The 22,737-nt window shown below is 32.3% G+C and overlaps 2 protein-coding genes across 2 annotated transcripts in view; both read right to left on the bottom strand.

The window, feature by feature from the left end:
* The window catches only part of LOC113516513 (nuclear receptor subfamily 2 group C member 1-B-like), a 28,415-nt gene extending 13,861 nt beyond the window's left edge, over window positions 1-14,554 (bottom strand). Inside the window, exon 1 of the mRNA XM_031911596.2 lies at window positions 14,285-14,554. The gene's annotated coding sequence lies outside the window, so the exon portion shown is untranslated. The remainder of the gene's footprint in view (window positions 1-14,284) is intronic.
* On the bottom strand, window positions 2,405-11,948 carry LOC128201058 (craniofacial development protein 2-like). The gene is made up of 2 exons (XM_052896645.1): window positions 11,250-11,948; window positions 2,405-2,548 (listed from the first exon to the last, which is right to left on the bottom strand). The coding sequence occupies exons 1-2, from the start codon at window positions 11,946-11,948 to the stop codon at window positions 2,405-2,407; spliced, it is 843 nt and encodes a 280-aa protein (XP_052752605.1).
* Window positions 14,555-22,737: the final 8,183 nt, after the last annotated feature.

Raw genomic sequence — 22,737 nt, 5'->3', positions numbered from 1 at the left:
TTCTAAAATGTTTCAAAAATAAATGTCCAACCGTGCAAAGCCTGGCCGGGCTGCCAGTATTATACTATATGTTAATATAAATGGATCCAATTGTATACATATTTATATAAAACACAAGATAAAAATTATTGCGTATTCGTAGAAATATTTAATAAATTTCAATTAAGTACCTTAAATTAACCAATGTGCATAACATTTTAAGAATATTTTTAATTCTTTATAAGAGGTAATCGTATCATACATTATGTTCCCATGTCATTCTTAATAATGTTTGGTGTACATATTGTTAATCTTTATAATCTATACCATTCTTTGAATAATAAAGAGTTTAATTCATTCAATGAGTAATTTTTCTCGTCTTTATATTTTTCAATATATAAGATCTTATGGGATGCGAATTCATGAATATTCAAATTAATAAACTTCATGGTACTTGTATTGTATCAAAATAATATTGATAAAACTAATTTTGTGGATGTCTTGTATAGGGCAGAAATCATCCGTCGAAAATGACATTGTAACGGGTCGCTGCTTAATTATTCGCTCTTATACACTCTAGTCTTGTAGAATTTAGCAGTATACAAGAAATGTTAGAAATTCAATTTTTTTATTAAAGTCTGTAATAATATTAATGCATCAGATCTTAAATAATACTACAGCATACGAAACATAGATATTTCGTAATACATTCTGACTATCAAATTTTTTATATAGTCTACATCACAGTGTGTACGTGTTTATGTCGATGGTAGCTAATTGTCAGCAAAATACTGACATGTTTTTGTAATTGTGGCGTGACGTTAGGTCACAATTACACCGTATGTGCGGTGAAAATAACGGGGGTTTCGATTCACTAATTATCTATTAATGGTAAACGCTACTCGACTTTTGGTAGAGCAAGAATATAATTAAAACTGTAATAGGTATGCGGATTACTTATTAACTTTTGGCTTTACGTATTTTTATTAGTTATTTACAGTGATTATTGTTCAACAATAATAACTATGCTACTGTAAAGACACTAAAAAATGCATAGTAGTATCTGAACGGTTTTTTTTGTCCTGTAACATAATATATACCTATAAATTAAGGACAGTAGATATTTACGATTCGATTTCTACACCTAAGATGATCAAGAACTCAGATAAAAGATTGATGAAATAGATATAAAATAAATATTGAGCGCTACAGAGCTGCTGAGTAACAGCGATTCAACAAAAAATATACAAGTTTACGTACTACAAATTGAAAAAAATAAAAACTTAAATTGTTTTAAATATAACTCATAATTATTTATACAAAATTATGAACACTACCAGTTTAAACATAAATAAATATATTTCTGGTATGTCCTTTTTAAATCAATACTGTAATAAAATTATAATTTTTTTACAACACAGGGACCAAACGAGCATGCGGCTCACCTGATGGTAAGTGACTACCGCCGCCCATGATCACCGACAACATAAACGGCATTGCAGGTGTGCTGCCGGCCTTTTAAAAAGGAATATGCTCTTTTCTTGACGGTTATGATGTCACTTGAAGTATATTACAGTATTGATCTAGAAAGGGCATAACTTTAAAATAGACAGTAATGCCTATGTAAATTAAAAGTGCATAAAAATAACGATACCCTACTATTGTAAAAAATGTCACCACAAAATCCATAAACAGTAATTGACTATTAGAAATATGGCATTAAAAATAATAAATTGTATAAAAAGGCATTATTTATTTTCCTAACCGATTAATAAAATAGATACATAATTCTAAAATTCATAATCAAAATTCTTTTAATTACTGGTAATGATAGCAATAAACAATTGCCATTGACTAGTCAGTAAAACTCAACTTTTATAATTTTTCTACAAAATATTTTTTTATACTACTGAACGCTATACACCATACGGCTAACTTGATGGTAAGCGGTCACCGTAGGTGATGAACGCTTGCGGGCATTACGCGCGCGTTGCCGACCCTGAAAAAACCCTTTTTACCCTTTTTTTAAAGATCCTCATGCTGTAGTCTCTTGGAAAAACCTTGAGGGGAAAGCTCATCAAACCTTGATCGCTCGTGGGGGAAAACCGCGTTGTACGCGACCATCCAGGTTCTAAGGTGTGGGGACGAACTCCCTGTCGATAGTGAGTTTTACGATGGTAGAAAATTGCCGTGGCCATCATATTCAACAATTTCTCTAAGCACAATACGTTGTACAAACGACAGAACACGCAAAGTGAGGCAATATCTCTCCTAAGACTTAGATTCGATACTGCTTGTAAGTTTGGGATCATCGAAAATTCTCATAACTCGTTATTGCAATGAGTCGAAGGATTCACCTAGGTTTCTAGGCGCTCCCGCCTGCAATAAGTGACTGCAATACTCCATATGGGGCCGGATTTGCAATTTAGTCGATGATCCAACGAAGTATTGCTCTAATAAGCACAAAGAGTTTTTTGAATGCCAGCTTTACCTTGAATTGACCACCATCTTCGAGGTGGCCACGGAACTGTTCTTCACTAGAGATGTCAACATCAAGGATCCCAATGCTCTTAGAAATGTTAATATTAATATATTGTTAGTATACAAAAAAAAGATGTCTTGAAGATGTCTTTACATGAATGCAAAATAAAACCATAACACATTATAGACCTGCTTTGAGTGAAACTTTTTAAGTGGCCCAAAAATTTAATTATGTTTAAATAATTATAAAGTGGTTTCATTTTATTTTAATGTAATAACTACCGATTTAATTAGATCGCAAAAGTTCGACTAGATTCGGAATCAATTCATGATAGTGATGGTTTCATTTTGAAAAGAGGTGGTGCATGCATATTAAAGAACCAAAACCACGTTTTTGATAAATTTAATATTGCAGATGAACTTTCGCTTATATATGAAGTCGAATGCTGTGGTATCGAATTATATGACCAATTATTTCTATATTCAATTATTACTATATTCGTAGGCATCAATAAATGTGGGTGACATCTACATAGTATTTTTATATTTTGAATAAATTAGGCCTCTTAGGATTTGTTATTCAATTACGCTTAAACGGCTAAACGGATTTGAATGAAATTTAGTACACTAGTAGGTTATATCCTAAATTAACACTAACTATTTCATATACTGTTTCATGTAGGAAAAATCGTTGGAAATAACTAGATTTTTTAATAAAACATCAGTTTCAACCCTACTTATAATATAAATGTAAAAGTTTGTAGGGATGTTTGTTATTCAATCACGATTGGAAAGCTGAACAAATTTGCATTAAATTGTGTACACGGATAGGTACACAATTTAATATTAATCTAACCTAACTTAACAAATAGAATTATATACTGATTCACACGGTGAAACTATGGGAATCAGCTAATCTAATAAAAAGTTATGAATGAACAAAATAGTTTATGATCATTATTTAATTATTTTGTGGCTGGAATTTGTTTAAAAATTATTCTCGACCATCTATGTCTATGGTCAGAAACAGAAATATAACATACATATAAATAAAACCAACAATTAACTACAAAATGAACATATTAAAAAGTTGCGATTACCATATCATATATTTAACAAAAATATTTTTTTTTTAAACAGAGCCAGTTTTATATTTCTCTACAAGAATATCATATTGCAATTTAAATTTTAACAGCCTTATTTGTTAAATATAGCATTAAAAATCTATTTAAAAAAATTACTAATTAAATAGCTTAGATTTTAGTAGTTAATATATAAAATTTTTCGTAGTCTGGGCGCCGAACAGTTAACACTAGACTCCGAATAATTTGCCTGAAGATGCGTTGTTTAGAAGTGAAACACTTATCACAAAACGTACGATCGGATACTGATGTCTAATAAGGTTTAACTTTTAGTAGTAATAGTGGTGGTAAATTTTCGAGTGTTGATAGTCACACATACACATTAATAGTGGCCGGTTTTAAACAAAATAATTCTATTCGAATAACCAATTAAGATTTATTTACACGTTGCCGAAGTGTTATTGTTGTTATTGCAATGAAAATTTGTGAAGTACATGTATTCGCCTTTGTTTGTTTCAATTGTTATTTATAACGAATCATCAATGACAGACGTGTTTGTGAACAGACCGTCGGCCTTATTTGGTTGACTGAATTTTCTTTCACGAATTTCACATTAACGGTCTATCTGATTTTTTTGATACAGAACCCAATTTATCAATTAAAACACAAATATTGTATAAGACTATATAATACTACGCTCTCACATTTTGTTGTGCTCAATTAAAATTCAATAATATATGTGTATAAGATACACAATAATAAAATAAGAAAAATGATCTAAAACTTTAACGTTTTCCTAAAGTATTTAAACTACATACTTAATAGGACGCGATATTGTTTATTGGTATTCGGGAATGTCAGCGTTAACAAATCTCAGTTTGTACAATTAAAACTATCGAATTTTCTGTGCGTATTCTGCATAGACATTCCAAATAATTGAAAGTTATTTGTGATTAAATTTATTTACATAAAAATCACTTATTCCTATATTAGTGTAATTGATTAGCTATTGCAAATATAAGAATTTCTTTATTCATTTTACATTTTGCAATCAATATAACAAGAAGAACCTATTACAAAATATTCGTATCTTAGAACTCTTTTAAACAACAACGAAAATCGAATCGAATATTCACTTTCAAACCTTGTAGCGCCGCTAATCACTGTTCATGCCGAATACAAGTAAACATATTGTCAAAATTGATAAACGGTGTTATTACGAAATCACCCGTTGGCTCGCGTGACCGTAATGGGGCGGTGAGGTCCGCGCGACATTTGAACTGCGACCCTCATCGTTCACCCGAATACCTGCAGGTCTATTTGTGTTATAATTATATATACTACCAGTATGCTGCTAGGTATTTTCCCTGACTTTGCTCGAGTAAATTGCGATAAACTGTATGTAAAAGATTGCTTTTAGCAATAAAGCCGCATTTATACCAATATAGTTATTTTTATCCAAACAAAATGTGTGATGCAAATAAAACATATTCTTTCTCTATCTGTCCCTATGTATTAATTTAGATCATTTTCTATTTGTATACCAAATTCTCTCAAATCCGGAAGGTCATATATGGAAATGGAATGGTAACCCCTCCTATGCTATTACTTTACATTGGTGAGACACCAGTGAAGAATTATAGGTGAAGATGGATTCAAATCAGTTACACTACTTTGGACCACCTTCTGGTATAGTTGTTTTAAGTTACCAATTTTTTTAATGTAAATCAAAACAACAAGTAATTTTAAACTGAGTTACTGGGGGGGGGGGGGGGGGAGAGAAAGCAAAAAAGTCAAGGATTTATTTCATCAGCGTGTAGGTCACTTATATTAAATCTACCTACGCGCATTCCTAGTAAGCAAAGAAGAAGAATGTCACAGTAATGAAATTATTTCTTATTCACAGTAAGTAAGCGTATTAACTGCCTTTTACTACAATTGGAAAGATTTTGCAATGTGCAAATCTATCAAGATGTGATAAGGAACACAAGTATGACTTATTTAAGATTATTAATGTAAAAATTAATGGTTCTAATAATCCAATATACATAACAGAGAGCCTAACATTTTAAATAGTCAGTTATCTCTGTAATCTTAGTTTCGACACCTGTTTGTTTCCAAAGATATTTAAGAAAGCTGTAAAGTTTCCAATTAATATGCTGGTGATAAATCAGTGCCGTTCAACTATCGTACAATAGCGCTGTTGTTGGTTCTGTCCAAAATCTTAGAAAAAGTCGTTAAGAAAAGACTGATGAAATATCTTGAGAGCAACAAACTTATTGCTAAAAGTCAATACGGTATTCGACAAGATAGATCTACAGAAGATGTTGTATTAAAAATGACAGCATGAGAAGTGTGTTGGAATCTCCTTTGATGTACAGAAGACATTTGATACCGTATCGATACCGATTTTGATTACAAGACTAGAAAATCTTAGAGTTAAAGGATCGGTATTGAAGTGGTTTATCAATTATTTATCAAATCGGCAACAGTGTATTAGAATTGAAAAATATGAAAGTGAAAACACTGTTACCACCCACAAAATCCCTCAAGGTAGCATGTTAGGATCTACTCTGTTTATAATACATATAATAATCTTTGCAATATAAATCTGGAGGGTGCCGAAATACTGGCATTTGCAGAAGATACAGTCGCTGTTTTTTTATGCCAAAACTTAGGATTAAATTTCAGAATGTGCTGAAAAGGAATAATACTATAGGATTTGAGGATAGCTTATTAACATTACATACAAAATCTAATTGTTTGTTTTAGTAAGTTCAGTATATCGGCGTCTTCTACCGAATAAAAGCCAAAAATACTCACATATTCATGTAATCATGAATTTTATTATTACCAAAATCCGTGTGCTGAAATACAAAGAGTATATAAAGTATCCTTAGGAAATTAGCAGTAAAATACCGTTCTCACTGCGTAATCTTTATTGATTTAATCATTTTCTCCCTATTAGCATTAAAATCTTGCTGGTACAGTCTCTTATTCTCCACATACTTGATTACGGTGATGCCTGCTGCACAGACATGAATGAAGACCTATTAAATAACCTTGATCATCTTCTCAACAATAGCGTACGATTAATTTTTAATCTTCGTAAGTATGACCACCACTCTCCCTACCGCGCTCAGCTTAAGTGGCTCCCTATCCGATTGCGTAGAACTTCACGCTTATTGTGTACTTTGCATTCTATTTTACTCGATCCAAATTCTCTCGACTACCCTAAGTATAAATTTCAATTTCATGGGGACATTACCAATCGTTGCCTTTATCCGTGCAGGAATCTTCTTTTTCATATGCCTGCGCATTGTACTGGCTTCATTTCTTATTCCATCACTGTTCAAACTATTATACACTGGAACACACTCCCGCTTGCCATAAGATCTACTCTAAGCAAGCCAGCTTTTAAACACAAATTGCGCACCTATGTCTTAGAAAAATCGCTTTCTCTTTAAGTTTCTCTTGCTGGTTACTCTGTTTGAGTGATAGATTCCTATTTGCTCTTCTATTGCAGTCGTTTTATTTATTTGTTTTATATAGTAATATTTTATGTATTTATTTATGTATGTATCTATTTATTGTATATATATATTTATTTAATATTTTATGTGTATATTTATATTATATGAATTTATCAAGTATTTATTTTTCCTCTATTCAAAAATGCACCGCCTACGAATTTCTCGGTTTGCCTAATTGATGTGAGGTTAAAATGGAATAATACATAAAATTATCAACTAATAGAACCAGAAAATTAATATATGTATTTAAAAATGTCAGAGAAGTTGCCCTTCAAACACTACAAATACAAATGTACATATAAGGCGTTGTGCGAATCGATTCTAAGTTACTTCATTTGTGTTTAGGGAGACGCTGAAAAGAGTCTCACTTTAGTAATTAAAAAACACAACGCACGGTTTTAAAAGTAATTGTGTATCTACTATACCAAACATTATAACTACATATTCTCTAATGTATAAAATGTTCAATGTATAAGTAATGTATAAATTGCTCAATAGTCCCACATATGCCATCATCTCATAAAAGAAAAAATAATTGTCTTATTCCTTCTATTCAAATTAAGTTTGCACAGAACCAGTATAAAAATTTTGCATCACGATTATACAATACTTTCAAGAAAAAAGAGGCAAAACTTAAAAGTAAATTCATTGACTAATTATAAAATATGTGAAAAAAAAAAAAGAAATATAAACACACAGAGAAAGAAAAAACTCCAGTTAACCCACACTTGTATGAGTATAGGTATACGTATATATTCATGTTTAATTCAACTTGGATTCTACTTTTTATTTTCTTTATTATTAACTCGTATATTACTTTTTTCTTTCCATTTTAAAATTCAATTAAAAAATTTAGAGTGATAATAAAATAGTGCTTAATAGGTAGCAACTGGATTTCGTCCGAGTCAGTAGGTACATAAAATTATGACAGTAAATTATATAAAATTATAATGAAAAATTCAACAGGAATTCGCCATGACGTTCATTAGGACTGTAAACATATTATGTTTATTTTAGGGATCCGCACCAAAAAGATAAAAAGGAACTCTTATGGTACGACTTTGTCCGTCTGTCACAATGTTATATCTCAGCGGTTCCTAAGATATAACGTTGTATATAGTATTTATTTAGAACTAGACAACAGGAATTTATTGCACTTAACTACTAGTTTTGTAGTTTCTGTTAATTGTGTCTACTTCACCTGAATGTCGTCTGCAAGGTGGGTGCCGAAGCGAGACACTAAGGTCGATTCTTAGACGCTATCTATCTAAAGTTATCTCTAAAATTAAAATTTCAGTTTGATATCATAGCGAAATCTTTAGCTTAAAACCAATATGAACTAAATTTCTTATAGATTTAAATTGAAATCTTATACATGTAGTTTATATTGGTTCATAAAACAGCAATTTCGCGAAACTGAAATTAAAGTACGAGTATTAGGTTAAGAGATAAGTTTAGAAAAATGGCGCCTAAAACTCTTGCCCAATAAGACGTAAGTACTAACGATACGAACGAATTCTAACCGAATTCCGAAAATTATACCTAATAAGTTCTTTTTATTTCTGTCATCCGCGTGGAGGTATGAGAACTAACCTCCCCATTACTAACAATCCTTCCTCACTCCTCCCCCCTTTCTTACTAGCTGCTTGCCTCGTCTGCACAAGGAGGTACTAATAAAGACCAATCTTCTCTTTCTCTCGCTCACTTTTTATGTGGAGATTTTTAAGTCATATTTATGACTTTTCCGATTATTAATACAAACAGGAAAGGTTTGTATATTTTAGACACATTGGATGTTTTTTTTTATATATATTTAACTCTTTATTGCATCAGAAACATAAAAATATACAATGACAAATGAACATACATTACATTACATACATATCTGTCACGCCTGTCTCCCATTAGGGTAGGCAGAAACAATGGAACGCCAAATGCTTCGATTCAAACAAACCTCTTTCGCTTCTTCCACATTCATCAATCTTGTCATACACGCTCGTCGGTTACGGGTACTTTTAATTTGGCCCTTCTTCAGCACGTCGCCTATTTGGTCGACATACGTCCGTCTAGGGCGGCCCCTACCGACATCTCCATTCATTCTTGCTCGATAAATCTCTTTCGTAATTCTTCTTTCATCCATCCTCTCCAAATGACCAAACCAACGCAACATTCCTTTTTCGATTTTGGTCACTACATCGACTTTCAGTCCACACTTCTCTCTAATCACACTGTTTCTTACTCTATCTTTTAAAGTAATACCACACATACTTCTCAAAGCTCTCATCTGTACAGCATTTATCTTACTTTCATGCTTCTTCTGCCATACCCACGATTCGCTTCCATACATGAGTGTTGGTGTCAGTACTCCTTGAATTATAGCAAGGCGAGCTTTGCTCGATACATTTTTACTTGACATAATCGAGAGCAGTGCACCGTTAACACTGTTTCCCGCTTTTACTCTCCTCTCAATATCTCTTTCACACTTCCCATCCCTCGTAAACAAAGAACCTAAATATAGAAACTCACTCACTTGCTCCACTTTTTCATCTCCTATCATAATCTGGCATGCCGTTAAACTTTCATTCCTCTCAAAAACCATTACCTTCGTCTTCTTCGCATTTATTTTCATACCTTTTCTTGCATACGCTTCATTCATTATAGTCACCATTTGTTGTAATTCATACTCCGACGATGCAAAAAGTACTTGGTCGTCGGCGTATAAAAGAGTCTTAAATAGAGACTCATTCATCCTGAATCCACAATTAGATCCTTTCAAATCGGTCAAGCAACTGTCCATAAATAGGTTGAACAGCCAAGGAGACGCTACACAGCCCTGTCTAACACCGCGTTCAATGCCAAACCAGTCTGTATAGACTCCATTTATTCTGACACAGGCATTTGAATCCTTATATAAAGATTTGAATGCCCGTATCAAATGGCTGCTCACCCCATACATTGCCAGTGTTGACCACAGTTCATTCCTCTCCACTCTATCATAAGCCTTTTCAAGGTCAATGAAGGCGCAGAAAACCTTCTGATGTTGAGCTAAGGTTTTCTCTGTTATGCACCTTAAGGAAAAGACTTGATCCGTACATCCCATACCCTTTCGAAACCCTGCTTGCACATCCCAAATTTTACTTTCCGTCTCATTCATCACTCTTTTAATCAAAATCCTAGCATACAATTTGCCTACGACACTAAGAAGGCTTATTCCGCGGAAATTTTTGCACTCCTGCTGTGACCCGCTGCCTTTATATAGTGGCACAATAACAGCTTTGCTCCAGTCACCTGGAACACAACCGGACCGCCAACATTTATTGAACAGCAGACACAGCAGGTTTACAATGATTTCTCCACCTTCTTTAAGCATTTCGGCAGATATTCTATCGAATCCCGCTGCTTTACCAAATTTCATAATCTTCATTGCATTCATTACTTCATCCATACTTATATCACTTTCACTGTCAACTTCTTCGTCCATTATTTCATTTTCAACATTCTTTCTTTCACTTCCACGTTCAAATAAACTTTCAAAATATCTCTTCCAATGATCTAAGACTTCCTTTTGTTCCGTGATAACGTTACCATCCATATCCCTTATCACGCCCATTTTCGGATCTCTCTTTTTACCTCTAGCTGTTCGAACTAAATGCCAGAAAAGCTTTTGATTAGCTCGAAAATTTCTAGAGAATTTCCTTTCATACTCATCCTTACATTCCTCTTTCTTTTTGCTTACTAATTCTTTAACTTTCTTTTTCATTACATCATAATTCTCTTTTGCAATTTTTTCAATGTCACTTACATTACCTTGCATTCTCTTATTAGCTCTGGTAGCTAACAAATCCATCCATGCCTTTTTCTTTAGAGCCACCATTTCTTTCACTTCGCCATCCCACCATACATTCATTCTCATCTTAACATCCTTCCTCTTACTTACACCACAAACTTGAGTAGCTATATCAAAGATTCCGCATTTAAATTCCTTCCAAAATTCTTCTATCTCATAGTTATCTTTCTTCAGTAGCTCTCTAAATCTTTCATTCAATCTTTCTTGATACTGATTTCGAACCTGTTCTTCTGTCAGTCTCTCTACTCTTACTCTTTCTATTTCTGACATACGAACACGTGGACGATGTCGCCATTTATTGAATAAGCCACCTATTCTCGATATCACCAAAAAGTGATCAGTTCCGACATTCGTACCACGATAGACTCTTGTATCCTTCACTTTCGCTCTCAATCGTTCATCCACAATTACAAAATCAATCATACTTCTCTCAGTTTGCCTTTGCCATGTATACATATGAATCAGTTTGTGACTAAACAAAGTATTAGTCACCACCAGATTTCTCTCCAGGCATACTTCTAATAAACTCTCACCATTTTCATTCACTCTTTTATCTCCAAACATTCCTAAATTCCTTTCATATCCATCGCGACGGATTCCCACCCAGCCATTAAAATCACCTATCAAAATAATTCTTTCATTCTCCTTACATTTAGTCATAATCTCCCTTACACTATCCCAGAAATCCTCTCTGACCTTTGGTGGCTTGGACATATCCGGGGCATAAGCGCAAAGGAGAAAAATACGGGTCAAACCAACTTTCAATCGTATCCAGAGGAGTCTAGGACTTACAAATTCAAAATCTTTAACAGATGCATTCATTCTCTCTGACAAAATAACTCCCACTCCTTGGCTGCTTCTTTCAGAGTCATTAACTCCGGACCAGTACCCAGTATATCGGTCATAAGTAGTAATAGAGAAGCCTTTCTTTTTTGTTTCACTTACTCCTAATACATCAATTCTTCTTTCACTCATCATCTCACATACTTCGTCTATTTTACTATCCATACCTCCACAAACATTCATCGTTGCAATTTGGCATTCCTTTGCCCTCTTTTTGCCATTTGGGGAAACAGGGGAGACATGACGTGACCCGTGGCATAACGCATCGCCGTCGATGAGAAATTTGTCCCCCCCAGATACAAATGAACAATTCTAGTGAAATGCAGTGATATAAATTAGTGATTAAAATATATAAAAACTAAGCTACTAAATCGATTTTGATAAAATTTCTATGAATATGAATATTCTTTTTTATTTCCAACCTGATATAAAAAATAATTTTTCAAATCGGTTTAGGTACAAGTAACGGAATTATGAAGTAACAAGCATAAAAAAATAGAACCTAATTAAAAATCTCCTTCTTTTTGAAATCGGTAAGTATAATGATTTCAGGAGACAGAATCTAATCTAATCTAAAAATAACTGGAGTTGATCGGATTGGATCAGTCTTATATGAGGTAAATATCTATCAAACTACGGATTTCTTAATTTTATAGCTTTTTTTAACATTCAAGACAGATTTCTATAAAAGCTAATAACTCCCGGCAGAATAGCTTCCGTGAATTATATTCAAAGACTCTTTTTAGTAGATACTCATTTTCTATATATGTAGTACACATACTAAGAATTTGCTTGAAGATAATAGTTTACAGTCTAGGTACTAGAAAATTATAATAAATAAGTAGTAAATAGTTTCAGCCCAGCGGTGATAAGGTAGTCAGAATTTAGAATGGACTCATGTAAGAGAATAAAACTGAAGTGTTATTTTTATCTAAATAATTGTCTTAACAAAATTAAAAAATCATTTCTAAATAATCATTGCAAAACGGGTTCATTGACATAAAATTTAGAAAGAATCTACTCTATTTTTGCACAGGCTTATTGCAATATATGCGACCCCTTTTTAACATTGGATTAAATTATTTCCAGTTATGCAATAACTGGGAGTTATCTACAGACATAGATACCTATCTAACATTCTAAAAACGTTGCCTTGATTTGATTAGAAGGTTATTATTAATATTTTTAACAGATTTCTGTGAATACATCTTTTTTTTAAATGTAACTACAGACATTTATCCCTGTTTTATTAAATATAAAATCATTTGATAAATCTTTGTTATAAGAAAAATAAGGGAATCAATTACGCTCAATAATTTCTATTTATAGGATGTAATAGAATTTATTTATATATTTGTATACAAAATGTCATATACAAGTGCTCCGATTATAAGGCAAAGAGTATCTAATAGGATGAACTTAAATCTTACAGGAAAATAACTTTGTATACAGTCTAGGTACTAGAAACTTATAATAAATAAGTAGTAAATTAAAATGTCGTTAAAATTATCAATTTGCTGATTTTTGTGAATTTTTGAATCACATTTTAAAAATATACTCTAACTTTTATTGAGAACGATACAAAAACCGTCGCTCAATTATATATTGAGCGCCAATTTAACTTGTATTTAATACACAAGGCTTTAGTAATTTTTTAATTTGTCTGTATCTATATAAAATGAAATATAGTTTAATAAACTCATCTCTTGATTTTGATTTTTACTAAAATAATAAAAATATAACATATATGCATATACATAGGACAACATGTGAACGTGTAGACTGTTTAAAGGAAAAAAATTGAATTTAGATAAAAAAAAACTTATGTCTATATTAAAAGGTAACCCAGTAAGGAATAGAGCCAATCAGAAGAGAATAATAAGTAAGTACTATATTGGAATGCATATGACTTGCAATAATAATAATCATTTGTTATAGCTAAAAACATTCCTTATTTTCATGTAGGGTTATGTATGCCCTCTAGATTTCATTTTTTTAATTTTATATACAATTATACAGCTAGAAAAGTGTTTAAATATTTTAGTAAACGTAAAAAAATCAATATAAGTATGTTTAAAATAGATAAGTGTACTTATACGTACTAATTACTTCGTATAACTAACATTGCTAAATGCTATGTTCAAGCAAGCAGTCCCTCAGGACTGTAAAAATTGCTAATTTAATTGCAATGAGATTAGCAATTTTTTTACATTGCCATTAATATTTCCGCCCGCCTTATTTCACAATAAGGCGGGCGGAAATGTTAATAACGTTTGTTACTTGATAGATAAATAATTATTTTGGTGGAGTATTCTCAATTTAAAAATAAATAATTGTATCTTATTACAAAAATTCTACAACTGTTTAATAATTTTAATTATAAGATACATATTTGTCCGTCGATATGTCTACTACAAGTAAGAAGTTTACAAAATAAGTGAACAATCGAGCTGCCAAACAAAAAATAAAAAAAAAACTTATAATGTATAATTTTCAAAGGTTAAAAAAATATTTCTTACCAGCAGCTAATGTTCCGCGGCAAACACAGCAATCACTTCACACTAAAATGATTTAGTGGCACGCGCCACTCACCCTGTAAAGGGCGGTTGCACTTAGGATGGGTGGACGGGCTTTCTGGGCGGAGCGTCATGTTAAACCCTAGTCGCGTGGCATTTCATTGGTCGAAGAGTGGGCGTGTAAGTTCTTACCGCACCTTGCTACTTCATTACTAATTCTTGAAAAGCACAGGTGTATATTTAATTTTTACCTCTTTGCTCCTATACAGTAAATGACAGTAGATATTGAGTGATCGCCTGATATCTTTTTAATCGACTTCATTACGGTAATATATAAATGAAATACTTAATTTGAAGTGATTACTTATTACTAGGAAATTGGCACAATGTAAAATGCATATTAGTAAATACTTACAAAGTATAATGGTCATAAACATCGTTTTAGCTATCTATTTTCTAGTGCTGAACATTCACATCCAACAAAGAGATTTTTTTGTGAAACTTATAGCAAAGTAGTTTATGCTCGCCTGATGTAATGTAGGTACTTAGTAGGGGAGAGTAGGGTCATGAGAGAGGTTGGGTAACAAAAACGATAGTGATTGAATGAAACCTATATTTTTTCGCGCGCTCTTTAGTACTCGTACATATTTGTTAACTAGCGGGAAAGTACGCATAATATACTCAACACTGCGTTTAGCCACAAAGGACAATTGTCGATTTTTTGCTCCAAGGTTAGAAAAATTAAGAATTGTTAGTCCTAGGTAAGTATGAAAAAATAAGTTTTACTGTATTTGGTTTAAACTAATGACATACCCAAATCTGTCTTCTTTTAAATACCAGTAGTTACATCACGTTACGTGATCTGAAGTCGAGTGAAATATTTGTAATAATAATTTTCATATTTCCTTGCGTTATTTAATAATTTCATTTTTTAAATATAAAATTAAGATAAACTATTATTACTTTATATATTATAACTTTATTAAAATCGAAATACAGTCATACCTACAAGTATAGCTTAATCACAGCAAAAACATGAGCGCTTGCCTGGATTCGCCACTTGGACTCTTTCACCCCATCAACTATCAATGTAATGAGCGATCCATTTTATATTTCACATTATATCACGAAGCGAAAACGAAAATGGCTTGGCAATTATGCATGATTATAGGTGGCGCGATTTCTACATTGCCACTACGTGACGTTAAATATTGGGTGATTTGCGACTGTGAAGAGTAATCGCAGACCATGTCTCACCTCCAATCTTTTCCTTTGTGTCCTTCATCCTGCACGAAGGAGGACCCAACTCAGCTGCAGAGAATGCAACTAACTCTGCTGTGAAAGTTGCAAAGTTCTGGTCCAAATATATTTAGATTGACTATTGATTTGAAAGAAGAAAAAGACTAGACATTGTCTGTATTTGAAAGACATTTAAGAAAAAATAAATTGTAGAATCTTAACAAGACCAATAGATGCCAATACAATATTTTTTAGAAATTTTGTCTTTCTGTTTGTCTTACATCATTACATTGTATCACACAAAAACTACCGCATTAAATTGGACGCGATTTTCACATTACATTATATTTCTGAGGTCTAACTTAAAAATTGGTAAACATATACCAATTTTTATCTTTATATGGTATTTAGAAGTAGTTAATCTCAATGATTTTTCTACTTCTGAAATTCACGCGTACGAAATAGTATAGCGTACGGATAGTACAAAAAATTGCTAATAACTGTAAATGGTTAATTACTGCAACACGCGGTATATTTCGGTAACTACGAGTAGGTATATCTACTGGGCGAGGAGTTGCTACGTCTCTGCCGGCATTGCTGCTGCTCCTGCCTGCGTTGATAGAAATTAATTGTAGTTATCTATTAGTGCTGTCTTAACGATTATGTATATGATCATCTATCTATATAATAATAAATAATAAAGCTTTCCTTTCTAAAACAATTTGTTTTCTCATATTCTTATACATGCATTTTTATACAATAACGAAATTTAGACGAATTATTGTGTATATTTTTCTCAGACATTTTCAATTCTTGGATTTTTAAGGCGTGTGACATATCTATTATCGTAGATAATCTACATTAATTTCATTCAATAATTTTTGCATGACAGAGTAACAAACATCCACCCATTTTTCGTTACAAACTTCTTAATCATGTTATTCCAGGAAGGGTCTTGGCGAAACCCCTCTTTGCGAATTTTTACCAATTATCTCTATCTCTTACCTATTCTTATTTATTCTTTTTCTGCTTTAGCCATGATATCAACATCATCAGTCTATACTTTCCTATGCGGTACTTTTCTTTTTTTTCCATTTGGGCCAGTCCACTTTGTTGCTTCTATTGTACATCTTTTGTTTTGGTATTGCATTAGGTGTCCTGCCCATCAGCATTTTAATTTTAGAATATAAATTAGTGCATGCTAGCCATGTAATCCCAGCACAAAATAGGTCACCTCTTTCTTTCCCGTGGGTATCGTAAGAGGCAACTAAGGGTGGGCGAAGAATAATCAGCAGCGCAACTAACAGCTAGAATAGCTATCGTTAGCGAGTTCATGAGATAGAATTAGAATGCAACATGCGCTGTCTTGTTTACTCATGTGAGCGCTAACAAAACGATTATATCAATAGATTTGTTTGTACTTGTTCTAGGGGGACAGGTGGTGTAGGATAACGAGAAGAGGACGACATATTTCATGTCGATTTGAGAATACCTATTTCCAAAACATGTTATACATCGACAAATAACAGTATAGAAAGATAAATAGGTGCCTACTGTCAAAACCGATAGTTACAAAATAAAACAATTTTATAGTTCGGAACTTATTTATTCCCGAGTCCCATTTTTACAAAACAGAATGAACTAACTTAGATTAAATTAATATTACCCAAATTTGCATTACATGCAATGTGATATTAACTGTAATATATCAATCTTATTTAACAAATAGTCACTTCAACGCAAAGCTTCAACGTTAGTAAATAAATACAGATTATGCTACAACCTTAAATTTAAACTAATTTGTGCTTTGGAACAATTCTAAATATAAAATAAAATCAACAGAGACACGCGTTAATCGCAATTATAATAATGATATAAATAAATAAATTTATATCTATGCTACGAATTGCTAATAATTAATGAATTCAATAATTTTGTGTCCATTATGATAAAATGGGACCAAACAAAAACTAAATAGCTAATCATTGAGATCCTAAATAAATGATTGCTATTTTGGTTCTTGTTTTGTTTCATTTTATTTTTTACGTTGGGCAAGGCTTGAAGGTTAATTTTTATACTACGAAAAACATATTAACACAATTAGATGCCACTAATCACACCAATTTCTTGATCACAAATGACCGCCGTTCCCTCACTCCCTCTACTATAAGAAAATCAAATAACAATTTTTTTTCTCTACAGCTTCCTGAATTTCTATACTTGAGCGGTCATTAATAAAGAAATGATCTTTAAAGGTCTTTAGTCTTTATTATTATTTATATTAGATATTTGCAAGTACATTTTTTGCATGGCTATTACCATTTTGTTAACGAGACAAAATGTTTAAGGATAAAAACAATTTATACCATAGCTATTGTGAATTTACTAAGAAACACATTGTGACGCCTATGAAATCTACATTTAGTTATACATTAAGTTTTTGTATAAAATTTATATTAATGTGATTATAAGCTAACGCTATGAAATTTTGAATGAATATTGAACGTGTTATTTAATATCGTTATAATATACTGTTTGAATTCCTATAATTTTTTAAATAACGATGCAATTCGAGAAAGATCAACAAGTTCACCGGGGTATTTTGACACAATTGTAACACACATACACACAAGTAATATTATAATAGTGTACTTGATAATATGGTATTGTAAATATAAAATAACAATACACACACTTGTGAGAGATTGAGATTGTTGTTCCATATATTTTTATTAATTGTTGCATTTGCATAGCATTATGTATTTATACAATTTTCAAAATGTTAACATAAATTTCAATAAATAATAGTGTTTGTTTGGTATTACCTTAAATTGATGCAACAAGATATAATAAAATATATTCACAAGTATTTATACAATAAAATTACCTACTTCTTAAATAATCTGCCGTTTTTATAATAAATTTACTAGTAAATAATGTTATAAACACACCCTTTCTGTTTTATAAACTGCTGCCGTCAATAATTTAAGTATAACTCAAGTCTCTGCCCTCAGTATGTTAAAATCAATCATCTACATCTCAATTATAAAGATTATTAATTCATGAGTATTACTTACTCATACATTACATAAAATAATCACCAAATATTAGAATGCATTTGCTTGACAGGTTTTAGCTTTAAAATATTTAACATTTTACTTTATATGCGTACCTATATAAATAATATTGTTTGTAAAAAAACATTGGAAATATCGTTTCTGTAGTTTAAATATCTGCATCAATCTAATACGTTGGTTATTTACTACCTTTATTAATATCTCCACAAAGTGTAAGTAAAAATATTTTTAGCATATTTGATGAAATAATTCAAATAATATTTGTGTATAAATAATTATTAAATTGTGGTACCCTATACTTTAAAACTCAATACATTTTATATACAAGTATTTGAATTAACAACTTGGTTTAAAATTATTATGGATAAAATAGAACATTGCAAGGTTGAGCAAAACGCGCATAGTATATTAAAATCGAAACGTCTTACTTGTCGTAGAGGTATCATACAAGCAAGTAAAATAAGTTACTTTAATCTATATAATTTTTTGCAGTAAGCAGAGGATGATGGATAAAAAATATTAAATTTAATTAAGATAAAATCAGATATATTGTTTAATTATTTATCTATTTAATACTCAAACAATTGAGTAGTAATACACGATTGTTAAGTGACCTTGTTGCAAGTATACAATTCATAGGTTAGGACTGAAAATGACCTGTTACACAATATTGGCGTCCAGCAATTTAAGCAGTGTATATCTAGTTTTTGGAATAATAACCAAGCGACCGATTGTACAAAAAGTTAAATACAAAATCTTATTTTTAATAGTAGTTAAATGATGATATTTGTTAATAAAACTCGATAAGATAATAAATGAGAATAATTGAGTTTGTATCAGTATAGATCTACAAATACGAATAACCCTGATTTGTGAAAATGATAATATGAATAAAGATTTTAGACCTAGAATGGGTCTTTTAGTTCTATTGAGTAAAAAGATAGTTGTCAGCACTGTCAGATCGGGTATTTTTTCGCAATTTTGAGTAAATATTTTTTGCTCATGAAAATTGGAGAACTATTCCATAGTTGGCGAAAAATAAAATAGCCGTAGAGAAATTGGGCTATTTTTTTGAAACGGTTTTGGTATTTGTACACAATGTAGCTTGTATAAATCCATACCAAAAGATTTAGCAATGAAGATAAGAAAATGAGCATAGAAAACGCCGTTAAGGTATTTGGGTAAAAATCAAAAACAGCATCTGGCAACTCTAGCTTGTGGAATTAAAAATTTTAGTACCATCATATTCTAAAACACAGCATTCAATGCTAAAGATTAATAGGTACTTTAACTGTTTGTAGACATTTATCACATCCATATTAGTCCACTAGATTATATATACCCACTCTATAATTACAAGGTAATCGATTGTTATATTATACCGTCGCCGATACTATAGAATATTCAGTCGACGCGCGATCATCACGCTATATTAATAAATACAATAATTATATACAGCTAATATTCTACAAGCACGCTTATATTACTAATGACATTGCGTTTCCTTAAAGTCAGATTTTCGACTTAATCTTATAGCAAACTTTGATAAGAATTATAATAATCACAAAAACAATTGTTGTTTATCTTTAAAAATTCTCTCATTACACTTTGGATAAGATGAAATAATACGTAAATTGAAGTAACGATAAACAACATATTATATGTCGATCTAGTGATTTGTATATGTACCAAATATAGGCACCAAAATACTCCATAGAATAATGTTTTGTCGAAGTTGTTTTGCACAATCGACATTTTTGTTTTGTCCTAATTGATTGTAAGATGATGTTATATGAACACTGTCTCATGTTCGGTGTCCCCACTGAAAATCAGAGCTGTGAATACGCGCAATTCTATAAAATATACTGAACGGAACCTTTCAGTATTCACCGAAGTGTAATAATGTTGACTTACCATTATACCGTAAACTACTGTGAAATGCCGAATACATGTTTTTCCATTCTAATTCTTATTATATGTACTAGAGTATATAAATAAATATATGTTTATATACTCCAGTACATAAATATATATTTATTAATCTATTAAACTTTAATACACCTAGATTAATAGAGTAAAAAATGAAAATTCAATAATTAGCAACTTAAAAAAAATTAATGTAGGGTAGTTACATATCACACACACACACACACACACGCACGCACGCACGCACGCACGCACGCACGCACGCACGCACGCACGCACGCACGCACGCACGCACGCACGCACGCACGCACGCACGCGCGCGCACGCGCGCACGCACGCGCGCGCGCGCGCGCGCGCGCGCGCGCGCGCGCGCGCGCGCGCGCGCGCGCGCGCGCGCGCGCGCGCGCGCGCGCGCGCGCGCGCGCGCGCGCGCGCGCGCGCGCGCGCGCGCGCGCGCGCGCGCGCGCGCGCGCGCGCGCGCGCGCGCGCGCGCGCACGCACGCGCGCGCGCGCGCGCGCGCGCGCACGCACGCACGCACGCGCACGCACGCACGCACGCGCGCGCGCGCACACACACACACACACACACACACACACACACACGCACGCACGCACGCACACACACACACACACACACACACACACACACGCACACACACACACACACACACACACACACACACATATATATATATATATATATATATATATATATATATATATATATATATATATATATATATAAAAACCTAAAAAATTTTTTTTTTATTTTTTTGACAAAAATTTTTATAAAATACATTTGAAAAAAATACATACAACTTCAAATACGGGTCCAGATTCTATCCAGAGAGTCTACCATGAAATGAAACTCCGAATTTTCGGACTCAATTTCGTATTTTTGTTCATACCGAAATCAACCCAGTAAATGGAGCTTAACATTTCGTTTGTCATAAATCCTACCATAAAAGTCCAAAGGAACGATACTTTAGCATTTTTAATATTTTTAAACGGTATGTATCATGTACTTTTAACATCAAATTTGTGTTTCGTTCGGACTCCAAATTTCGTAAAACATTTCATGGTAGGCCTTCTATTCCTAAAGTCAATTCACACATTCGTTTCCAAATGGCATCTTTTGGAGCAACAGAAATAATTCAAAATATTGCTGGAAACGCCCAAAACGTTATCGAAGTTCAGAAGCGAAAATGTATTGCTACCACGAATCCCTATAATTACTGCAAATGCGCCAATTAAATTCAAACGCATTTAATTCCCAATTAGATTGGCATACGCAATGACGATAAATAAGTCACTAGGTACACAAGGTCAAACGTTGCCTGTTTGTGACTTAGATTCGGGTACACCATGCTTTTCTCACAACTACATGTGGCATGTTCTCGCGTGGGGAAACCATCGATTATTTGTATTGGCTAAAGACGGACTGACCAAAAATATTGTACATTGCGCTGAAAGATTAATCTTTATTTTTTAATTGCCATAATTATTAGTAAAAATGTGAAAAAACAATATTATCGATGTATAGATAGCTAATGATGAATTTAATATGTATTTGTTGTTTTGAATAATTTATTAACATAGATAAAGTATACCTACTCTAATTGCTTACAACACTTCATTCCTCTTTCAATTATAATTACATCCTAACACACTTATAATGTTAGCTATTTTTGATTGAACTAAAAAAAAATATTTTCTAAAAATAATGTGTGTGTGTGTATATGGATATTAAGAGAAACCACTGCAGTCCGTAAAGTGGTAGTTGACACAGATATTCACGTCGCCATCACAGATCCATTTATTTGTTCTAAAATGTCTTTATTTTTTATAAATATTAATTACGAATTTTTAAGAAATTATATTTCACTACCTATAGAACCTTCAGAAGTCTCAAATAAACTTACAAAAGGTTACTCTTACCTCCAAAAATATATGATATACATACAAAAATATTATATATATAAAATATGTTTTTCATACATAAATGAACACATTAATATAATCATACGCTACGTTTTTGTTTCCATCATCCTCAAAATCTTGTGCTTATTAATCTTATCCTTCAAGATTGCAGTGATTTCCTTATATAATAATTTATACAAACAGTTTATCAAAGCAACATATCGATGATTTAGTTCACATTTGCAAAGAATAGTTGCAAATATTTTAAAAACCCAGCGTGATTGGACTTAAATT

The sequence above is a fragment of the Galleria mellonella genome, unplaced genomic scaffold, assembly GCF_026898425.1.
Source record: "Galleria mellonella isolate WM207_F2 unplaced genomic scaffold, CSIRO_AGI_GalMel_v1 utg33, whole genome shotgun sequence".
NCBI classification, from domain to species: domain Eukaryota; kingdom Metazoa; phylum Arthropoda; class Insecta; order Lepidoptera; family Pyralidae; genus Galleria; species Galleria mellonella.
The sequence above is the reverse complement of the archived record's forward strand: the minus strand, read 5'-3'. Positions and strand labels throughout refer to the sequence as shown.

Bases quoted from the DNA above. Each gene is read 5' to 3' on its own strand.
- LOC128201058 (XM_052896645.1), bottom strand. From the start codon at position 11,948: ATGAATGTTTGTGGAGGTATGGATAGTAAAATAGACGAAGTATGTGAG. The intron at 2,549-11,249 runs GTGATATCGAGA...AACATTTCTAAG, and splicing joins TCGGAACTGATCACTTTTTG to AGCATTGGGATCCTTGATGT.